Source organism: Camellia sinensis, chromosome 4 (assembly GCF_055761805.1).
Source record: "Camellia sinensis isolate YWXY chromosome 4, ASM5576180v1, whole genome shotgun sequence".
Classification (NCBI taxonomy): domain Eukaryota; kingdom Viridiplantae; phylum Streptophyta; class Magnoliopsida; order Ericales; family Theaceae; genus Camellia; species Camellia sinensis.
Genome location: NC_138964.1, coordinates 6,259,620 through 6,283,772, shown reverse-complemented (window position 1 = coordinate 6,283,772; position 24,153 = coordinate 6,259,620). Strand labels below are relative to the sequence as shown.

Sequence of the window (24,153 nt, the reverse complement as noted above, 5' to 3'; positions counted from 1 at the left end):
CGGCCAGTAATCCGAGATTACCGAAGGCCTGCAGAACAGTAATACAGTAAAACAGAGTACAGGGCCTGGCGGAAGCCAATACAGTAAATAAATAGTGTCCATTGAGCTGTGACAGTCTGTATGCAAAAAGGGTTTTCACACATTTATACATAAACAGTACAGAACAGTATGTACATTATTGACATTCATTCAATCTAGGGACTCAACCCTAGATAGCGGTACAGAAAACAGTCAGTCTATACAGTACAGTAATCCAAACAGTATGGAGACAGACGGGGGAAAACAAACAAAACACCCCCAAGCCATAGCATGGCAACTCGGAACCTCGCAGTGAGGCACAAAGGCTGGCTTGACAAAACTGGAGTTACCCTGACGCTCCTAGCTCCGTTCTGGTGCCTGTACACCTACATATATATATGAGCAGTGAGCTAAAGCCCAGTGAATAACATAAAGCGTAAAGGGGTTTAGAATGAATGTCCTTACAGTAATGAAAACAGTTCATTTCAATCAGTAATTCAGTTGCTCAGTACAGTAAACAGTCATATGTGGTACATCCATTAGCATAACAGTAACAGTAGGTCTTAAAAGACCGAACAGTAATGATGGCCATCAGTCAGTAAACAGTAGTGGTTTCACAAGGAAACCGACAGAGATCTCTGTGACAGTAACAGTAACAGTAAACCGTAGATACTAAGGATGCCACAGTACAGTTCAGAAATAAAGGACATACATTCATTCAGTAAATAATACCAGTTCAGTAAACAGTTCAGTTCAGTATTCAGAAGATAATCAGTTGAACATATCTTTACACGATTGTTACTCACAGAGTTCTGGGCTACAGTATGCTAGAGCGTGTCTCCCCAGTTGCCAACCCTACACAGTTCACAGGTTGAACACACTAAGCTACACAGTTGGGAAATCTCATAACTTAATCCCTAATTTGCCTTGGTGTGTTCTACAATGATATCCTCGTCAAGATGCCTTAAACTAGGCCTAAGAATGCCTAGGATGGGATGAGGATGCAAAAATACACTTAGAAAACATTTCGTAAAGTTTGCTGAAAATAGGAGCCTCGCTCGAGCGAGACTTTCTACGCTCGAGCGTAAGTCCAAAATCAAAGGCTTCGCTCGAGCGAGTAATCCTTCGCTCGAGCGGTCTGCAAAACAGTAAAAGTACTGGATGCTGAAATTTTACGCGCGATGGTCGCTCGATGGTCGCTCGAGCGGAGCCCTGGACAAAGGTGCTCGCTCGAGCGGGGAATCCTTCGCTCGAGCGAGGAAGCCAAATCTGGAATTTCCAGATTTGCCTCCCAAGCTCAAACCAAGCATTCAACCACTCCAAACTCGACCTCTTGGGCCCAAATTCTGGAAAACATCATTAAATTCAATGTATAACAAGTTTCAAAGCTCAATTCATGAATTCAAGCCCCAAAGGTGAGTCAAATAAAACCATATTCAAACCCATTTTCAAGAACAACATTCAAACATGTCATGCATGAGTTTTAAACCAAATTAAAGCTTCAAAGCTGTTTCAAAAGAGCTCATTTCTTTTCAAATCAGATGGAAACATGGTCTATAACAACAATATGAGCATGCATGTACCAATGTCCATGTAATCAACCTCAAAATGCAACAATACCAACATGCATGCAAGAAATGATCTTCAATCCCTCATTTATGGACCAAATCATGACTTAGCTCTACAAATTAACATGAATCATGCAAGAATGAACTCAAGAACAGCAACAAGAAGATGGATGTCCTACCTTGGGTGTAGAATTAGGAGTGAGGGAGCTCAAATTAGTAATTACCCTTCAATTCTTCAAGTTGACTAAGCCAAACCCCCAAGAACAATTCTATTCTCTCCCTTTCTCCCTCAAGGTCGGTGATGTGCTCAAAATGGCTGAGCAAAATGTTCTTCAAGTGTGTACATAAGGTATATGAGATAGTGGCAAAATGGTAAATATGGCAAACTCTTTAATTGGCTTATTTTAATCTAATTTAATCATACCTAATCAGTTTTCAGATAAATATACCATAAAATCACATTAATTATGAGGGTCACGGAACATCAATCGGTTTCTAATTCGGCCGCCGATAAGGCCTTCAATTAGCAGTTTAAACATATAAACATGAACAGATAATCAGACAATCAAACAGATAGAATGCAATTAACTAACATATACTCAGTTAATTCAGATTCCAATTTCAATCAGTCAGTTCAGTACTTTACTCAGTTCAATTATCAGTCAGTTATCAGTCATTATCCGTTTCGTTTAACAGTAATCGGTGATTATCGGTAATCAATCAGTCCCTAATCAGTAAACAGTATGAGGGTTGTTACACAGATAAACAAAAGAGGAGCAGTTGAAGGCAATTAAGGTGAGTGGGCAATTTTTCCAGGCAGTGGAGAGAGCACACTTGCATGCATGGTTGCAGCGGTTGTGTGGCCAAAGCAAGGGAGCAATGTGAAGGATTCCGAGAGAGGAGATCAATCATTTATATCCGTTCACAATAATTGCGCATTTTAGGAGTAGCAGTAGCTGTTAGATTTCTTAGGAACAGTTCATTTATTTGTAACTTAGGTTATCAGTTACTCTTGTATTCTTTTCTATTGTTATTCTTCTTATTTGAAAACTTGTAACAAGTAACAATTTCAGCAGTTGTTTGCTTTTGATCAAGACATAAAACTCAACCAGTTTTGCTTGATCATTTTCCTTGTTTTTTTAAGTGTTTAGATTCTCTGTCGATTGACTCAGGTAGATCAAACCCAAATCAAAAATTTATCTACGTGTAAAATTATTTTGGAGAAATTATATAAAAAAAAATCATTTGACCCCTATAATAAAATAAATTGTGTTGTTAATTTTGTCAATTTAATTTCTTATTTTTTAAATTTTATTTTAAATTTAAATTATTTGTCTATTTTTATTGAATAAAATTGATGAAAAAAATATTATTTTAATCATTAAACTCAATATAAATGTACCTAAAATGTCAAAAATATCATTTTTTATTGAGTTTAGTGATTTTTTTTGAGAACATTAGAATATGCTTCATTATGTAGATACGATATTTACAAATTTAGCCAAATTATGTGCTGGCATAATTACAAATCTAGTAACTTTGGAAATACAAAGAAAATCAAAATAGCTACTCAGATGCTTTAATATTCTTAATAATTAAAGCAATCTCCCATTCCGGCAGTTTGATCAAAACTAGACAATTAGTAAATATTAAGATGCATTGAAGCCCTTGACTATTTACTCGTGATTAAAATATTTTTTTTTTTAATCAAATTAGCCTATCACCCGTGCTATGCACGGGATAATTATAGATATTTATATTTATTTTAGATTTTTTTAATATATAAATTATGTTTTTAAAGATTTTTTATAAGAATAATTTAACAATCTTATCATTAACCATAATGTATGAAAGAAGTTGAGAAGGGTACTGCAGAGGATTTTAAATGTTGATTAGGAAATTTTGACCAAATCAATAAATGCAGGCATGTGGATTGAAAAAAGTTAATAAATGCTAATTAGGAGATTTTGACCAAATCAATAAATGCTGAGTTTTTTTTTTTTTTTAAATTAAAAATTTAGAAAATTCAGATTGGGATATTGAAACTCCCACAAGCTTTGTGGGTTAAAAACTCCCTTTTACTTAATATATCGTATAGATTTACTTAATAAAAATTGACAGATAATTTAAATTGAAAATCAATAAAGAAAATTAGAATTTAAATTAATAAAATTAAAATTTTAGAATTTGTTTTATTACAAGGATCAAATCCTGAGATTTTTTTATTTTTATTTTTGCAATTTCCCCCAATTGTTTTTATGTATGGTACTCAAATACTATTTTTAAAAACTTTTTTATGCATCTTTGTGACAAATATGACATATTTTTTCTATTAAAGTTACAATAATTTGTGATTCATAAATAAAATTATACATTATATATTTGTGTGGTAATGTTGTATATTTTTTGATTTGAAAATATTTGAATAAAAAAATGTGTACTATTACGACAAAAATATATAATATTACCACAAAATATTAACTTTGTTTCAAAATTATAAATTATGATAATTTTACCAAAAAAATTACGTCATATTTATTACAAAAATACATTATATGGATAGATTACACTTTGTCCTTTTATTTTGACCATTTTCTCACTTTATGCCCTAAAATTAATTTTTCATTTTAACCATTCACGTTTTAAACTTTCTAATTTATTTATAAAGTTAATTTTTATTCAAAATTACATAAAAAATATAACGTTAATTACTACATAACATAAAAAAATATTATTTTATTAATAAGATATTTTTATACTTCCTTTTTTGTCTAATTTTGAATAAATAATATTATCTTTTTGTATCCCGTCTAAGACGATATTATCAAAGTCGAGGAAGAAGCAGCAAGTGTACAGCAATAAAGAGAAGGACAATTCTATTCTTACATAAAAACCAAACAAAAAACTTAACAAGAATTATGTGACAACGGCATTATTGTAAATAAATTCATCTTTAATGGTGTTTGGTTTTAAAATGAAAAGTCCATATTGAACCATATCATTATGTATTAATTTTTTGTTTATATAGCATTACTCAAAAGAGAATAGGAACCCAACAAACATTTTACCCAAAATTTTAGCAAACAGGAAGTTTTATGCTTGATCACAAAAGTTGAAACTAAAGGCAACAAAAGTAGAATTCTGATGGGTTTACAGCTGCATTTGATCATCTAAGTCTTTTCTGCTGAACATGGTAAGTGTAGGAATCTTCAATATGTCTGGTGAGCAATGAAATGCCATAATGCGATGCACTTGAGGCAGCATAGTACGATGTCACGGTCAGTTGGGCAAACTTCGGAAGTGCATAACCTATATATATAATAAATACTAACTTTTTAATAATAATAACCCAATTTGAGCATGTAAATCAGACGTCCAATAAAAAATCAACCAAAAAGTAAAAATATAAAGGTTGCAAACTTGCAGTGATGACAAAAATCTGGAAATTATGCACCGTAGTTGCGTGCTTCTCTAAAAACTTTAACCTGCTGGAAGGAAACCCACTTGCCATAACAGTACATATTCAACAAGAGCCTCACCAAAAATTTCCTAGTAAGGACAATTTATAAGGGCTCGAGCAAACACATACGCAATCACCTTTAAAAAGCAAGTTTGAGCTAAAATTACCATTTCCTTTCATAAACCAATAAAGGAAAAGAAAATAGCACAAAAGATTTCGGTATTCATTGAACACACAAATCAGTTGCAACTAAACAATTAGATCTGAGGCTATTAGGGATAGGTTCAATAAAACAAACAAAAAATATGAAGGGGAAAAAAAATGCAGAGAGAGAGAGAGAGAGAGAGAGAGAGCAACAATGAACACACAAACAAAATCCCCCTACACACTCCAACAGCGGCAAAAAAGTAACCAAAAGAATAAAAACAATAATAGGCACAAAATGCACCCCAAATTTATTAGCATCTGAATTCTAAATTCAAATTTTAGTTCTTTTTCTTTGAGCACTCCACTTATTACCAACTTTAACCCCCCCCCCCCCATACATCCTAACCCTTCACCCTCTAGCGCCACCACCGTTGCTGCCCCACCATCGGCCCCTGGCCTCCTCCCCCTCCTTGCCCGCAATGCCCGACTACCTCCCCTTCCCTTCCCACAGCCCGGAGCCACCTTTCCTATCTGCAGTGCATGGCCGCCTCCCTGACCCTCCCCATCAAACCTTAACCCTAAACCCCGCTTCCCCAATCATAATATCTAGTTTTTCCTCCTCCCAAATCTAGCGACTTCTCTCTTCCCCATCTCTAGAGTCGCAATTTCCCTCCACGCAGGCCTTTGCGACGGCCACCACCCCTTGCAATCTCCTCAAATCCAGTTCGGTGGTCTACTTCCAAACCACCACCAATTGTTCGGTGGTCTACATCTGAACCCTCACCATTTGCTTGGCACTGGTTATCTGAACTAGGCGATACGATTCCAAATCAATGGGAAGAAAGCAAGAGTGGGGTAGCGAAGGGCTCTAGGGTAGCTGTGTGGGTAGCGGCAACGTTACCTAGGTGCGATTAGTGGAAGTGGATGTACGTGTGAAGGAAAGGAGATGAAGATTGCCAGCTATGAAGCATGGACACATCGTTATTTTTTTTTTTGCAAGAGACACACCGAGGACACAAATCAGGCCAGAAAAATTTCAAAGTTTTAGCTCTAAATCTCAAAATCAGAAGAGAAGAGAAGAGAAGAGAAGAGAAGGGCATACCTTAGATTCGAAGTCGGACATGCTAGAAGAACTTTGTTCTAGTCAACCTGCATGTAGACGACCACAATTGGTCAGGTAAGTGTGTCTCTCTCTCTCACCTCTCGTCTCTCGATCTCTCATTGCCTCTGGCCTCTCTCTCTCTCTCTCCTCTCCTCTTGCTTCTGTCTTCTTTCTTCTCTCTCTTCCTTTTGTTTCTTCTGATTATAGTATTATTAAATAAAAGTATTAAATAAAGGTTGGGGGAAGAAGTTGAGGATTACATAATGAAGATGGTCGACTGCTAGGTGCTCATAAAATAATGATTATTTTTGTGTAGTGCTTATAATGATGATGGTGGACTGATGGAGTTTCTCAGTCTCATCTTGTTACGTAATAAGCGCTTCATCGTTCACATGCAATATGAGTTAAGGAACTCTTTCACAATCACGACATCTGATGGGAGTACCTTTATCTCCACCACTCTCCAGAGAAGAGTTCCTTTTAGCTAAGGAGAGATGATGGAGAACAGAAATGCATGGAATAAAGGAAAAATTAAAGATTTTGTAATTTCCTTTTAGCTAAGACATGTTTTGGGATTGTCACCCCCAATTTCTTCTCCTTCTATTCTTCTTGTTCTTGGTCCTACATCAGGTTCTGCAACACAGCAAACAGAAACTGTCATTTTCAATTCTCATTGCAACTTAGCACTTAGTCCTGGTTTCTCATTTACAAGTTGTCTTCTAATTCCCAGTTCACTCTAGTCTTTATCAATTCTACTCTTTCAAGTTCTAGTAAAGCTAATTTCATAACTTTGTTTACCAACAATTGTTGAAGCTCTACGCTTTACCATTATCTTAAATTACACCTAGGAAATTGTTTGAAGTCCTCTTCATTCAAGAAAATAAAGAGCCTGCAGCTTTTCCCCTAAGCAATAAAGTCAAATTCGCGAATCCTAGATGATTCCAATTTTAACCAATAACTACATGACACACATGCACACTAACATAGGGACTGTCACACTAAATCCTTCGTTGAACTTCTACGGAAGTAAAAAAACAAGCCTCCCATGCAATGTTCTGAAAAGCGGTTGCGGTCGCCGTAACGGTGGCGGTAGCACGGTTGCGGAGTGTAAAGGCCGTAGCATAACGGTTGTGGCAACAGGAACTGTGAATTTTTTTATTTTTCGCACAATTTGAAAAAAACTTACCGATACGTACATTTTTTTTTCCATGATCATATTTATTGGGTTTTAAAATAAATATTAATCAATTTTTATAAATTTTTAAGTTTGATCCAATATATTTCATATTTTTAAATCACTATAAACTAAGTTTTTTATATTCTATTTTAATAATTAATAACTTTATATTATACAAAAAATCAATCACTAACTATTATGTATAAGATAAACAATGACAAATGTAAGAGAATAAATAAAAGCCTAAATATATATATATATATATATATATTAATCAAGCCAAATAGATAATGACCACACTTATTATTATTATTATTATTATTATTATTAAACAATATATTGATAGACACACACAAATAAAATGGTAGAGTGATAGCAGCTGAATAGAATAACATAGGTCTTACAATTTCAACAAATCAATAACATGTTCTTCATCTTCCCTATTCTCTCTCTCTATCTCTTGTTCCTCCATCTTCCCTCTTCTCTCTCTCTCTCTTCCCCCATTTTCAACTTCTTTTTTTTTTTTTTTTTGTGTTTTTTCAAAAGAATCAATTCAAAACCGTTACGTAACGGTGCGTAACAGGCCGTTTCGGCACCATTACGACCGCTATAGCAGCTGCTACGACCGATACACCTGTGAATCTCAATCACACTGCAAAAGCGGCCGTAACGAGTGGCGGTAACTACCACAACTGTTACGTAACAGTTGCGGCTACTTTTTAAAACCTTCCCATGTCTTCAACACAACCATCAATGCAGACCTCCAGCCCTTTTCTGCTGAACCACCTAAACACCTTATGCTTATATAGCAAATAAATATATTTATCAGATACACTGAATATTTCTCTGCCAACATCTAAAGGGGTTATTTTCTCACAAACAGATAATAAATAAAAATTATAAAAGAAATTTGTATAAATAAATTATTGAGAAGTATCACTTTCACTCCCTAAACTATAAAAACGTACAAATCAACCCCCTAAAGTATTGAAAAGTATCACTTTCACCCCCTAAACTATAAAAGTGTACAAATGGATCCCCTAAACTATTAGTGTGTTTCACTTTGACCAATTTTTTTATTGCACCGTGAGTTAAACCAAACTTTTAAACATTTTTTAGATGAAAATATCCTTCACCACTACATAGAACACAACTAGCAACACTTCCTCTCAATTTTTCTCCCTTTTCTATTTTATTACTTTTTAAAAATATTCTTTTTGCAAAAAATATATTTACAAAAAAATAATAATGGCAAAATGCTTATATTTTAAAAAATAAAAAAACAGTAATAATGTTATTGTAAATTTATAGTGTTGAAGGGTATTGTCATCTAAAAAATGTTTAAAAGTTTGGTTTAACTCAGAGTGCAATAACGAAAGGGGTCAAAGTGACATTCTAATAATTTAGGAGGTCTATTTGTATGCTTTTATAGTTTAAGGAGTTAAAATGATACTTTTCAATACTTTAGGGGGTCCATTTGTATGATTTTATAGTTTAGGGGGTCAAAATAATACTTCTCAATAGTTTAGGGGGTCTCCGTGTACATAATCCAAAAGATTTATACAAAGGACGCTGCTACTCCATGAATCGGTGACTTAGCGCCTGATACTCTGCGTCTATGTTCAATTTCACACTTGGACTGGAATGAGTCATAACATACCCATGCACATACACAAAGTCAGAAACATCGGGTTCGTTTGGTTTGTATTTCTGAAAAGTTTTTGAGAAATTTTCTCTACAAATAAGTTTTTAAAAGTAATCAAACCAAACAAATTTTCCCAAAAAAATTTCTCAAAACTTTTAAACCAAACAAGTTTTCCAAACAAATCTCTCTCTCACACACATCAAATCAATCACTTTTTCCAAAACTCTCTCTCAAAATAATTTTCCAAAACATCTTTTGAAAAAAACCAAACCAAACCAAACAACTTTTCGTACTTTTTATCTCTAAAACACATCTCTCAAACACAAACCAAACATACCCATCATCTCTAGAGGAAAAAAATGCCCATTTTTCTCTCATTTTTTGGGTTCCATATAATTAATAGTTAAAAATTTGTTTTAAAGAGGAAAATGGTGGGGAATTGCACACACACACCTCCCCAAAGAGAGGGGGGGAGGGGGGAACACTTCATTTGGTTTCAATTTTCCAAAAATTAAAAAAAAATTTCATGTTTTTTTGTTTTAGTGAATTTTTAAAATATTTTAAACAATTTTTTTTTTTTAACCTTTTAGATGCACCTAACCTAAATGTACCTAATATTTATAAAAAGATATTTAAAAAATCAATAAATACATAAGAATACGAAAATGTACTGAATTTTTGGTTTTTTTTTTATTTTTTATTTTTTATTTTTGTATTTTTTGGTATTTAGTGAATGTTTTAAAGATTTTTTACATAAATATTATACTTTTTAATTGTATTTTATATTAACTGTATCTAAAAAGTAAAAAGTTTGCTTAAAATGTTAAAAAAACTTCACTAAAAATAAAAAAATACAAAAAACAAAAAGCTCAATTTTTAGAAAATTGGACCAAACCTCATACATGAAAGAGAATCCATATATTACTTAGGCTCAAAGCTCATGATGAAACCTATCATTCCCTAATTGAAAACATCACTTGTTAAGTCCCATGTATCTAAAAATTAATTTAAGGGTGTTTTATGATATATTTTACAATAGATGATTTGTCACCTGTCTTTGGAGCATTAAGACAACGAAGTTTCAAGGAACTCAAATACGTTTGATATTATTAACTAGTGTTTTACTATGATGACTATGAAGGAAGATGGTTATCACCTACCACCTCCACTCAACTCACCTACCACACACACTCACCTACTCCCCAATCCTCTCCTATATAATGAGTACCTCACCATCTGTAATTTACACATCAACATCAATCAATCAATAATACATATATTTTCTTACATGGTATCAGAGCAGAGTTAAGAACCTGATCATTCTGCTTCACCGGCGGGCGGCAGCCTCGCCTTGGCCGTCCGCCGGACATCTACACATACCCCTTCCATCCGCTGCCATGTCCCATGACTCCAGAGTCTCAACCCAAACATGAATCATCGAATTTTTCAGAATAAAGATCCGCCACTTTCATCTCGTCGGAATGGGAGCTTCTGTTTGGGAGATCTCCAGTGACAGATTTCCAGTGGCGTCACATTGCCCCCTGAGATCCTTCCAGTCTGGTTCGATTTCGGCCATGATCCGATGTTTGCATACCTGTTGCTGTCGGTGGACTCGGCGGGAACGGCCTTGGCTCGGACGATGAAGGGGACGGACACGTGTACGGCCAACAACGCCTTCTGCGTTTAGACAGACATCTCCATCGCCTTGGGATTTGCTGATCAAAAGCATCAAGCTCTCTGGTTTTTTGCAGCATTAACTTCTCCTCTTCCTCATTTTTTCTTGCTTCTGCTAAGCAGCATGTGCAGTTAGCTTCCTTTGAATATCTTTCTTCTGAGACAACAAGCACTCGAGAATGCATTCTTTGCAGAAGCCGTGGCCTTTCTGGCAACACATAGGATCGATCAAGGGTTTCAAGCAGAGGGAACAAGCGTCGAATGGCTTAACCGAGTCCTTGCCCAGCCTCTCCTTCTGAGTCCCGTACCCGAGCTTTCGCTTCTCATCGTATGTGAAGAACGCGAGGTCGTTGCTATCCTCGCTCCTCTCTGGATTTCGGGTCGTCTCTTTCATTATCAACGGCTCTCGCCTTCACCTGTATAGAGCCCCCAATTTGAGTGAGGGCTGAGAATACTGATGTTTCGGCTTTGGATGTGTTATCAAACCCAATATACACTTTCTCTCTCTCACTTCACTTTTTCCCACCCCCCCAAAACCGACTCATCCTGCTGCCCATGTCTCTTCTTTTTTACACCACATACCAGCCAGCCACCAGGGATCTCTTCTTTTTTGAAAAACATAATCCATTCTCCATCCAAAACCATTATCACACATCCACCGCCCACATCCCCCACTTTCTTTATACCCATCTTTTCTTTTATTTTATTATATACCCTGTGCTGGTTCCATTTATATATATATATATTAAAATAATCAATCATAACATCACACCCCTGTGCTGGTTCCACCCATATGGGCTTGTCCCCTATTATTATTATTATTATTATTATTAAAAAAAAAAAAACCGGCAGACGACGAACTTGCATAATACACTCATTTTATTCATATCAGGATCAACTCCGATCACCATTTTACAAAAAAAAAAAAAAAAAAAAAAAAAAAAAAAAAAACAACCTCATCCACAGGCGGAATTTTTCTCCTCTACTCTACTGCAGGTCTCTTCTTTTTGCCTCCGTCCTGGGCAGTCATTGCCAGTGTTGCCTCCGTGTTTCCCACTCCACTGGGCATGCTCACTCCCCCATACTCCTCCACTGCAGCATATGGCGGACCTCCAAATCGGAACATCACGGTGGCCTTCCGCTTCAGCTCCTTGTTTTCTGCCCTTAGCACGCTTATCTCTGCTCGCGCATCCTTATACATGCGTTGGAGCAGAGCCAGCTGGGAGTTTAAATGCTGCACCTCATTTGTCCTACTCTGCAGCCGGTTCGACAAATTTGTGACCGCCGTCATGGTTTCCACACATGACTTCAGTGTATACTGATTGGCTTCCACATCCGTTTGCACTGCCATTTTTTGCTCCACCGACCGCATCGGAAAGTTCAACGGAGCAAACTCCGGGGCACTCGGTTGAGGTTCCAGTGCCACCGCTCCAGTTCTCTCTCTTGTTGACTCGTTGAGGTCGGGAAAGAGGGTGAGCAGTCCACGGGAAGACGAGGCCATTTTCTGGGCAACAAAGTGTTACAGACTATCTCTCTCAGCACAAGGAACTCTCTTTCTCAGCAATACGAAGGATTTTTTTCAGAGGTTTCTCTCAGTTTTTCTCTGCCTCAGCCTCTGCCTTTGTCTTGGTTATATAGCCAAGGCAGCCACGCGTATCATGCGCCGCTCGGCGCTAGACGACAACCTGGGCGCGCAAGCCAAGTCACGCGCCTCGCCATCATGTCCGGTACACCTTTTGATAAAATGGGCACGCCTTTTGATGGCACGCCTTTTGAAAAATTGGGCACACCTTTTGAGGGTGCGACTTTTTAAAGGGTCCGACAAGACTCTGTAAACTGTCCCGACATTGATTCCGGTTAGCTCCTTTCTGGGTCCGACAAGACTCTGTAAACTGTCCCGACGTTGATTCCGGTTAGCTTTTACAAGGGTCCGACAAGACTCTGTAAACTGTCCCGACATTGATTCCGGTTAGCTCCTTTATGGGTCCGACAAGACTCTGTAAACTGTCCCGATATAGATTCCGGTTAGTTTCTACAACGGTCCAACATGACCCCATAAACTGTCTTCTACAACGGTCCGACATGACCCCATAAACTGTCTTCTACAACGGTCCGACACCGCCATACAGTGTCCTCTACATGGTTATGACACCCCCATACAGTGTCCTCTACAACGTTATGACACCACCATTCAGTGTCTTCACCAATGGTCTGACACGACCATACAGTGTCTCCTATCCTTTTTTATTTTTATGTATTTTCTTGTTTTGTTCCTCTCTTCCAACTCAAGTTGGTTAGTTTCTATCCTCCTTGAGTTTGCGGGGGGCTGTTAGAATATATCATCACCTACCACCTCCACTCAACTCACCTACCACACACACTCACCTACTCCCCAATCCTCTCCTATATAATGAGTACCTCACCATCTGTAATTTACACATCAACATCAATCAATCAATAATACATATATTTTCTTACAGTTAACAATTGTCTTAGATCCATTGGTTACTCCACAACCAAAAGATGATGGTTGTTGTGTTGTTCCTTCTTCAAAGAGAAAGAAAGTTAGAGGAAAAGAAAACAAGCCTCAAAAAAGCCAGATAGATGGTAATAGCAATTTTTCTAATAAAGGAAAACCAAACGATGTCAAAGTTTCAAGCAAGCAACCAAGGTCATCTACGCGAGAGCAAAGAGGGGTCACAAACCTCTTTAGTTTAAGTTATTTATGTTGTGAACTTAATCTCTCTGGTTGTAAGAGATTGTTTTTGTGCATGTTTCTTGTTGGCCTACCCTCTTGGGCTGTGACGTGAGATTTTTCTTTGCACGCTAGGGGTATGCTTTATCCTTGTTGAACGGACATGTATCAAGCCTCATTATATATGTATCTTTTTCTAAAACTAAAATGGTTACCCAAAAAAAAAAAAAAAACAATTGTCATTAATTCCATTTATTGATGCATTTTTTGGCCATTATATATATACAATACCATTTTGTAAAAAGTTTATTGTATTTTTTTTATTTTTCCCAAAAACAATTGCGTGTTTATTTTAGTCAATCCTACACATTGCAGAGACCTTTGGAAGTATTTTATATATACGCACACATATATCTATATTTATTGAAATTTATCAATAGCATTTGTAACATTCACTCTCAAGACATAAACAAAGCACTGGATACAATATATCCCTATTCCCATAGATACATACAACTTGGCAAACAACTAAACAGAATGAGTCATCATCATGAAGTACCGCCAACAACATAATCATATTAACCTCAAAGCTATGAAGCACAGATACTCCAAAAAAGGTTCCGTATGAGTATCAAATGCGGATACGCGTCCGATATGGTGGGGTATGTATCAGATACGACAGATAAGTATCGATTTTTTTTTTTTTTTTTTTTTTTTGTATTTTTTCTAATTTCAGAAATGGGAAGGATACGCGAGGAATACAGGAGGATATGTGAAGAATACGGGAGGGTACGCGAGGGATACACCAAATAAGTACCCAATTTATTTTTTTCCAAAATTTTTCCTAGTTTATATTTATATTTTTTCAAAGGTCAATAAAAAAATATTTTAAAAAAAAGAAGCTATTGTTCACACAGTTTCTACTTCTCAATTTCTTTCTATGGTTTTTATTTTGGATATTATGACTTAGGGCTATTGTTATCATTGCTTAATTTTGTTATCTTTACTGTTGTTCTTTAAATTTCCTTGAATATTTGATCGAAACCTCTCTTATTGTTTGTAACTCTTTGTCAGTATGCCTGGTTGTTAATGGATGATGCAATCTTTGATTAACAAAGAATTCTCTTTTTGATATTAAAGAAATTAATACTAGATATTTTATGAATGTACTCTTACATTAGGTTTTATTTTATGCATACTACATTACTAAAAATTATAAAAATAATTTTGTTTTACAAACATATCCTCACCGTACTTGTATCTTACTTTTTTAGGTTTTGTTGTATCATCGTGCCGGCATCCCATTTCCGTATCTGTAACCGTATCCATGCTTCCTAGCCTTGAAGACATGACTATAGGCTCTCAAAAGGACACCACAAAAATGCAAAAAGGAGCCCACTTGTAGCCATTGATTTAATGTCAAATTTCACTAGGCAGTTTTTGGATCCAACATGATGCTATACTACATACTAGATGCAAGAATAACATGATGTTAATTAAAACAGAGTGGACCATCCATACATACCTCCAAATGCAACACTAGCAGCTGAGAACATTAGCAGTGGAGGAAGCTGCCCAAGAAACAAAGGAACAAATGGAAGAGAAAAGACAATGCGATTAGAATGAGACAAAGAAGATCCACAAAACAAAACTAGACAAGTGAACAGACATATATCACTTATACTAGGCCAGAGATAGAAGCTCAGTGACTGCATTCTAATATCCAAAAACATAGGTGAGAAAAATGATTCGTCCACCGAATTTGAGTTTGCCCGAATCGCCTAAATTTGTGCGTGTTGGACGACTGCTCGGATGACCACTTGGATGACCCGTGCGACCGGCCGGTCGACCACCCGAATGACCGGCATGCACAAATTCGGGCGATTCCGGCAAGCCAAAATTCGGTGGACGTAGCATTGCACCATTGGTGATAAGTGCTTAAAATTGCATTTCTATCCTCATTTTGATAAGCATTATTGCATTCTTGTCCCAAAAAAAATTCCTAATTTTACACTTATATATGTGTTCGCTTTTGACTAATAAGCATTTCATATTTTCTTAATAAAAAATTGTTATTTGCATGTATTCATACAATTTTAATAAGTCTATGCAAAATGGTTTTATTTTTTGAATTTTTCCCTGCCGGCTATAATCATATTGAAGAATTGGATAGCAAGGTCATAGTGTCAATTGGAATGAAGACTTAGAATTTGAAGTTAATGCAGAAAAATCTGTTGTAATTAAGTTTGCACAGCTGAGCATTTTGGCCATATCTTTCGATGTAGTTATTGGATTGAGCTGAATTGTGTCTGTGGAAAAAAGGCTTGAAGGGCTTCAAATCACTCTAGCATGAATATTTCAAAATTTTGTCATCTTGATGGTCAAAAGCAGCATTGAAATTGCAAGAGATATGCAACCACAAAATTTCTTCCCACTTTTGTTAGCTTTGTTTGTACCAATTGAGCGTTGTTTTTTTGTCTATTGAAGAGTATCCAAGCATAAGACATAGTGCTAGTGGATGAGACTAGAGAATGAGTTAATACCAAATTGGAGATTTGGAGAAACGCTCTTGAATCTAAAGGATTCCTGATAAGCAGAACTAAGACAAAATACATGGAGTGTAAATTTAGTAGCAGTAACAATGAAAGCAGAGGAGAAGTGAAGATTAAGAATCAAGAACTGCCTAAGAGTAAACATTTTCATTATATAGGGTCGATTATCACAACAACGGGGGAGATTGATGTGGATGTGGCCCATAGGATTAAGGCAGGATGGTGTAAGTGGAGAAGTGCGTCTGATGTACTGTGCGATAAACGAATACCCACTAGACTAAAAGATAAATTTTATAGAACGGCTATTAGACCAGCGATGTTGTATGAGACGGAGTGTTGGGCAACCAAGAAACAACATGTAGATAAGATGAGTGTAACTGAGATAAGAATGCTAAGGTGGATGTGCGACAAGACTAGACTAGACAAGACAAGACAGGACAGAATTAGGAATGAGTGTATTCGGAAATGGATAGGAGTAGCACTGATAGAAGATAAGTTGAGAGAGAATCGATTGAGATGATTTGGTCATATTCAACGGAGACCAACAGAGGAAGTATTGAAGAGATGCGATACTATAACGGTAGATGGAAGTGTTAGGGGACGGGGTAGGCCTAGATTAACGTTGGTTAGTATTGTAAATAGAGATATGGATATACTTAATTCAACTAACGAAATGGCCTTTAATAGAGCTGCGTAGAGAAGAAGGATTCTTGTAGCCGATCCAATTTGATGAGACTTAAGGCTTGGTTTGGTTTGGTTTGATTTATCCAAGCATAAGACATGCAAAAGATGTCTCAGACTTTTGCATCTAAATAACACATGGCCATTTGAACTTAAGACGAGTCAACGACATCAATGTTGGGAAAAAGTTTTGATATGGTAGATTGAGTTTGTCATGGTATTTTGGCCTTAACTTTTTACTCAAAATTTAGATTGTTGTGAGGTTTGCGGGCATGGGAAAGATGTAACAAGGATCTAGAACTTTATGCCTAATAGAAATTTTGTGAAACAGCTTCTTTCTTCGTCAAAATTGAGCTGGAAGTTAGCTGAACTTTGAAATCCGAAAATTGACATGTGATTTTTATTTTCTATTCACCTTTGAAGGGTCATAGTTAGATAAATATATATATATATATATAAGAACCGCATAGCTGCTTGAGGTTCGTAATTACGCAAACATTCTTGTCAATTATGAAACATAAATATTTTATTTTTTTAACAAATTACAAATACACCCATAATAAGATTTATTTAAAATATGAATCAGTCCCATAATAGTAAAAATTACAACTATCGTTTGTTATAAATTTTAATTTAACACAATATTCTGGGGGGGAAAAAAAAACTATTCTTTTATGCAATAATAAATTATCAAAATTGTTTATTGAAAAATATTTCTCATATCATTAAAAATTGTTAATTGGCTTAATGATTTATTTATTAACAAAATGGTTAACTGAAAAATATTTTTCACATCATTAAAAATTGTTGATTTACTTATTAATAAAATTAGTCATTTGTTATGCAAGTACGATTTATGTATTAATAAAATTAGTCATTTGTATATATATATATATGTGTATTTTCTTCTGCTTCTTTATTAGTTCAGTGAATTATCTTAGTAGTTTTTTTTATATGGGAGAATTATCTTCATATTTGTTTTATATTTATCTGTTGAGAAAAACTATACACAATAATTTTTTTTTTTACAAATTCGGAAGAAATGTTAAAGACTCATAAATTCACCCAAAATGATATGGTAATAGAATTGGAGTCTACATCATTAGGTGTATAACAAATCAAAAAATGATACATATCATACCCACATAATTCTATCATATATCTAATGATTTATTCTATTCAATTTCACAAAAAAATATTCTAATTTTTAAAAAATTATCAAAATACAAAACTTAAACATACTGTAATAATAGCCCATGCCTTACACGGGCCTTTTTAAACTAGTATATATATAAGAGAGATGAGCACAAGGGAGTTATCATTCATTCTATCTTCTTGCTTTGTAAGTGTTTGATATCATATAATGGTCTGCTAAAGCCCTTAGCTAAGGCTAGGGGTGAAACTTGTAATGAAGCAATAATTTTTCCTCTTTGATCCTCCAATGTTTTGCAATGCATACTCTTTTAATTGATTGTTTCATATATATATATATATTTGAAAAGTTTTTGTTACTGTAAAATCTCTTGATTCATCGTTAACTTTAGGTACAATGGATGTTTGGAATTCCCTGCGCATCAAAAACTAGTTTTGTAGGTTTTGATCAATCAATTTAAAGATTAATCTTTTGATGATATTTTGAACTATCACCCGTTCGATCTTCCAATTTAGATCACTCCTTAGTTGATTATCGATTGCGTTAAAAGTAGGATCAAGAAAAAGAGTTATGGTTTTAGTATTAGTGGATTCCCAATGCCTTAGCCCATTTTCTATTATTGTTTTGAACTTTTTAATTTCATTTCATCAAATTCAACCATCATTTTCCTCAAATCAAAAACATCCAATTAAAACATTTGCTAAATTAGTTTAGTTCGTCCTTTGCTACCAATCCCTGTAGATTGATCTCGGATTCACCGAGTATAGTATATAATACTTTGCGACAACTTGCACATGGGTTAGCACCTTTGGGGTTGCAACAGTAGGCAAAAAAGAAATAGAGCACATCAGAAGTACAAAGGACATAGTCCATACCCCAATAAGAAAAGGAAGCCATTTTGGTCCTTTAACATGTTTTTGGAAATACGGGATCCCTGAGATCAATCAACAATATGCAATACGTGAACTTATTAGCATAGAAAAGAAAAAAAGACAATTTTGATCATACCTGTATTGAAACCATGAATTGCACTAAGCATTCCGCCAATTCCAGAGCCAGCCTATTCAATTGAATGTTTAAGGGATACGATAACAGAAACAGTAGTAAAATAAAAATAGGAAGTTTCCACACAGCTAATAAGTATAGACATGGACAAGCGACTTACCGAAAAGTCAATTTTAGAAAAATTCAGAACACAAAATATATGATTTTATATATTTATTATGCCAAACATAAAAGTATTTCATTCCAAGATAATAAAAATGTAGCATAACACTAATTCCTAAAGTATAAAGAAGGAAGAATTTATAAGTATAAAATTATATATTTTTCTTCTTTTATCATTGTATTTTCGAAGTTATTTTGTTCAAACTCATGTACGTCTAAGGGATGGATATTTGTATTCCCTCAATTATCTGATGCATGTTTAAAAATAATGACACATGGACGTGTTTGACAAATGTCGAGAAGTGTCTGATGATTGTCAATGCCGGACACAGACACACACCATAGAAATATCCATGCATCTTAGCCACAAAAAATGCACATCTTATGATGCCTTTACAAATCATCCAAAATACCAAAAATTCTAACATAGCTTGATCCATACAAAAATGGGCTAGAGGCAAGGAAGAATTCCAATGGAATGACCAAAGCAATATTGATTTTGGTTGATTACCTTTACAAATATGAAGTTAAGATCCATAAGAAAGTTGATCATAATAAGTAAGATTGAACACAACTGCATATTTGTGCACAATTATCCATACTTTCACAGTTGTCAAATCACGATACGAATCGTATGCGTTGTTTATTTTTTTGAATCGTGTATCGTATCATATATTGCAAGATTTTTTTAACACCTTTAAAATATAGGTAGTAAAATAAAATTATAATTATAAAAAACACAAATACCTTGTGAGAATAAAACACTAAACGATTTAAAATCCTTAAAATTGCAATTGTAAAGTTCTTTAAATTAAGAGCTCATTTGGGAATTTGCTATTTTAGTTGGCTTTTTGACTTTTTACAAAAAAACATGCAAAGAAGTAGAAAGAGTGATGTAATAATTTGGTAATAGCTAAAAAGGCACTGCCCAAACAATCCGTAAATATATGCACGCAACAATACTTAATGCATATAAAATGCAGAACAAAGTTAAGATCTGTATAACCAAAAAGGTAGACAAAAATAACCTTCTACATAAAAAAAAATTATATTGCTAAAGAAATTTAAATATTCATGAAACATATGTATCGCATCATGTATCGTATATATATTGTAAGATACATTTTATTTAAGATATGTATTGATGATAGTATTGATTTACCTCTAAAAAGTATTGAATTGTAAGAATCGTAAGATACTGATAATAACACACATTTCATTCATCAGGATCAGTACCTCACAATACAAACATATTCAGTACTTTGTTGACTACAACTTTTCCCCTTAAAGAAAAGGGCTGAAGACCAAAAAAATGACAATAGCATTCAATAAAGTTCGCATATTAAAAAAATGAAAAATTAAAAAAAAAAATGACAACATTGATTTTAAAGCAATCAAGTATTCTTAAAGGCAGCTTTTCAAAGAGTGTTCCCAAGAGAAACAGCTAGATAAGACTCCATTTTTTTGGTAAGTGTTTTATTACCAAAAAAAAGATATTACAATATACCTTAATACATGTACCCATATATACACACAAACCAAAGGGCCTACACTCTCTTCAAGAGAGAAACATACAACTCTCTAAGATAGCCACACAGACCTAGCCTACCCAAAATAATTTCTACTCAAAGCACAGAAGGCTAGACAAAGAAGTAATTAAAAACGCACTGCCCTGATAAAATCAATGTTACATGGACTCCGGTACGGGTATGTATCTAGAGGTCGGACTTATCAAACCATAAATTTAAAGATACACGGACTAGGCAAAAAAAAAAAGAAAAAGAAATGTCATCTTTTTATATTTTTAATCAAGTATGTGAGATAAAATGGTAACATATGTAACTTACCGTGTCAAAAAGACCATTATAGCGATTATACATGAATATGTGCATATAATAATAGTCCCCACATGATGGAACTTAAGGCAAGGCTTGGTTTGGTTTGGTTTGGTTTATGTACATATAATAATAGTGTTATATACAATTATATAAGAAGTGTCCATTGAAATGTATTCGACACATGTCCAATATCTTTGTCTGAGTGTCGGGTGTCTGACACGGGTATTTGATTTATTTTGAAGAGTCCATGTAATATAGGATAAATAAGAACTTAAACAGCAACCAACAAATGCCTCTACTATACATGTAGACAATAGGATCTTCATCCCACCAAATGCACTATACTCATCCAACCATGAAAGTCACACAAATGATAAAATAGCACATTACAAAAATTTCAACTGGATCACAAAATTCTAAACCAAGCAGGAAAATGCCCACACCAGTTAGAAAAGATGTGGACCTATCTCAAAAAAGTTCAGCCCTGAAAAAACCACGATGAAGATTCATACTGAAATCAACCACTGCTCAGACCATTTCCAATCCCACTCACGTAAAGTGCATCTGCTGCACACATCATCTACATAGCATCCAAGCTTTGATAAAGGCTGAGCTATCCTCCCTAAAAGATCTAGCCATTGCAAGGTTATGAGTACCAAGAAACAAGGTACACAATTGCACTCCTGACGAAAGCAAACCCACAAAAACAACAATAACACACCTATAAAAGACTAAAGAGAGCCAAACCAACTAATTTCAGCAAAAGACAAAACCTGAACTAGTTTAACCCATAAGGGACCATAATGCCAAAAACATTTAGCCCTTTACATGAACCTCATCACAAAAGAAACAGAGCACCAGTCCAGACTCATCAACCAAACATCAAATTGAATCAAAAGCAAGTAAACCAGGATAAGGAAACAAGGATGAACCACAGATCCGATCAGCAAGAGAAAAGTATCCTAGATTTTGCATTTGAAGTTATATTAATAAAAAATGAATTTGACCTATGCAAACAAACAGGAGCTCTAGGATCCAAATTCATTGATTGCATCTGGAAAGGGGTCCAGCCACCTAGGGGTGTAAAGTCATTCCCAAACCCACAAATATTATAACCTAAAGAGCTCAACTCAAATTATTGATTGAAAAATGCATCCCAAAATTGAAATATATTTGAATACATAATTTAGATGTTTATAGATATTGTAAATTGACAAATATGATTTTGACATCTATGATGCGCATACATACATACATACATATGAGAATTAGATAACTTACCACAGCTGTAGCATCATGTAGTACTGAAGTGATGGCCCATTCACCATTGTCCTGGTTATTTTGGAGGGGGGGGATGGAAACAGAAATCCACAGTAAGCACTCAAAAGAGCATCTCAGAAAACAAGTACTATGCATATATGTATGCATACATAGAGTGAGAGATAGAAAGAGTACCACATTAGGGTTTAACAGAGAGAGACAGCGAGGGCATCGAGGCGAACCTAAGCCCGGGTTCATGGTTGGGTCATGGTAGAGGTTGCCGGACCTCAACTTCTCTTCGTAAACCTCTCTCGTCCCCATCTTTGAATCGATTGCACCACTCCTCAAAAGGATGAAAAGAATTGTTTTGGCTTACCTATGAATGAGGTAGAGCGTTTTATTTATAATGAAATAATATTACAAAATAGGAAACGAACAAAATAGGAAACGAAGATAAAAAAAAAAGCATTAAATCTGTGATTGACATAATCACAGATTTCATACACACTACCCTAATTATAATATCACTATTTCCTAATTCCAACACTACCATAATTATAATATCACTATTTCCTAATTCCAACACTCCCCCCTTAAGTTGGTGTGAAAATATTCAATAAACGCAGTTTGCTTATAGATGGCTAGAGTAATGTTGGGCCTACAAACTTGGTGAACATATCTGCTAACTGCTCAAAAGAAGAGACAAAGGATGGTCTCCCAACACTAATCTGAACCTTCTCTCGAATGAAATGTATATCAACCTCTATATGCTTAGTACGCTCATGTAGGACAGAATCAAAAGACAGTATGATGGCAGACTACTTGTCACAAAACAAAGACACTGGAGCAGTCTCCTCAAATCTCAACTCTACCAAAATAGAACGTAGCCATAGAATCTCACAAGTGCCTTGTGCCATAGCCCTAACTCAACTTCTGCAAAAAACCTAGAAACAACTGCTTGCTTCTTACTTTTCCATGATGTAAGATGATCACCATAAAAAGTACATAAGCTAGAAGTAGAACGCCTATCCGTTCTAGATCCTGCATAGTCAGCATTAGTAAAACAGGAGAGTCCAGATTGAGGATCAGTAGTGAAGAACAGTCCCAAGCCAAGAGAGGTCTTCAAATATCTCAAGATGTGATGAACCGCATCAAGATGCTCTGTACGAGGTGCATGCATGAACTGGCTAACCACACTAACTGCAAATGTCAAGTCAGGTCTAGTATTGGTCAGATAGATAAGACGCCCAACAAGACGCTGATATATGCCTAGGTTCTCTAGTAATTCGCCAGACTCTGATGTGAGCTTGACAATGGGATCCATAGGAGTAGAAGCAGGTTTACACCCCAACATAAAAGTATCCTTAAGTACGTCAAGAGTGTACTTCCTTTGAGATAAGGAAATCCCCTGCCATGAGAGAGCCACCTCAATCCTAGAAAATACTTGAGATTTCCCAAATCCTTAATATCAAAGGTGTGTCCCAAATCCCGTTTTACTTGATCAATGCCAATAGAGTCATCGTCGGTGAGAATGATATCATTCACATAAACCAACAAGACTATACACTGACCTGTAGAATTACGACAGTTGAAGCACATATGGTCTAAATCATGGCACTGAACAAAGCCCATGGAGATGATGACTGAGCTAAAACGACCAAACCAAGCTTGTGGAGACTGCTTCAAGCCATACAAAGACTTGCATAGTCGACATACTTTCCCTAAATACTTCCTCTCAGCTCAAAAACCAGGAGGAGGGGCCATATAAATCGTCTCAAGAAGATTTCCATATAGGAAGGCATTATTGGCATCAAGCTGATAAAGGGGGCCAAGAATGGGATGCTGCAAGGGAGATAAGTAGACGAAGAGATGTAAGCTTGGCAATGGGGGGTTAGGACTAAAAAAAAGAGGATCCTCACAAAAAAATCACATCCAGAGTGTGACGAAAGTGATGAGACACGATCAAAACATTTATATCCTTTAGACATGGAAGAATACTCCAAAAAAACACAATGA

The 24,153-nt window shown here is 35.4% G+C and overlaps 1 protein-coding gene across 50 annotated transcripts in view; it reads right to left on the bottom strand.

Moving 5' to 3' along the window:
• Window positions 1-4,518: 4,518 nt before the first annotated feature.
• The window catches only part of LOC114272108 (uncharacterized), a 34,032-nt gene continuing 14,397 nt past the window's right edge, over window positions 4,519-24,153 (bottom strand). For 22 of the 50 annotated variants that reach the window (XM_082924168.1, XM_082924177.1, XM_082924161.1 and 19 more), the window contains 6 exons: window positions 22,333-22,513; window positions 22,159-22,209; window positions 18,881-18,932; window positions 18,748-18,806; window positions 15,012-15,057; window positions 4,519-4,895 (listed from right to left, as the gene is read on the bottom strand). In XM_082924168.1, coding sequence (XP_082780294.1) covers window positions 4,753-4,895; window positions 15,012-15,057; window positions 18,748-18,806; window positions 18,881-18,932; window positions 22,159-22,209; window positions 22,333-22,458 — 477 coding nt within the window. In that variant the 5' untranslated portion in view covers window positions 22,459-22,513 and the 3' untranslated portion in view covers window positions 4,519-4,752. Of the gene's footprint in view, window positions 4,896-5,010; window positions 5,184-6,295; window positions 6,493-15,011; window positions 15,058-18,747; window positions 18,807-18,880; window positions 18,933-22,158; window positions 22,210-22,332; window positions 22,514-24,153 lie in introns of those variants that run through there. The other 28 variants (XM_082924148.1, XM_082924142.1, XM_082924149.1 and 25 more) reach the window with 3 other exon arrangements.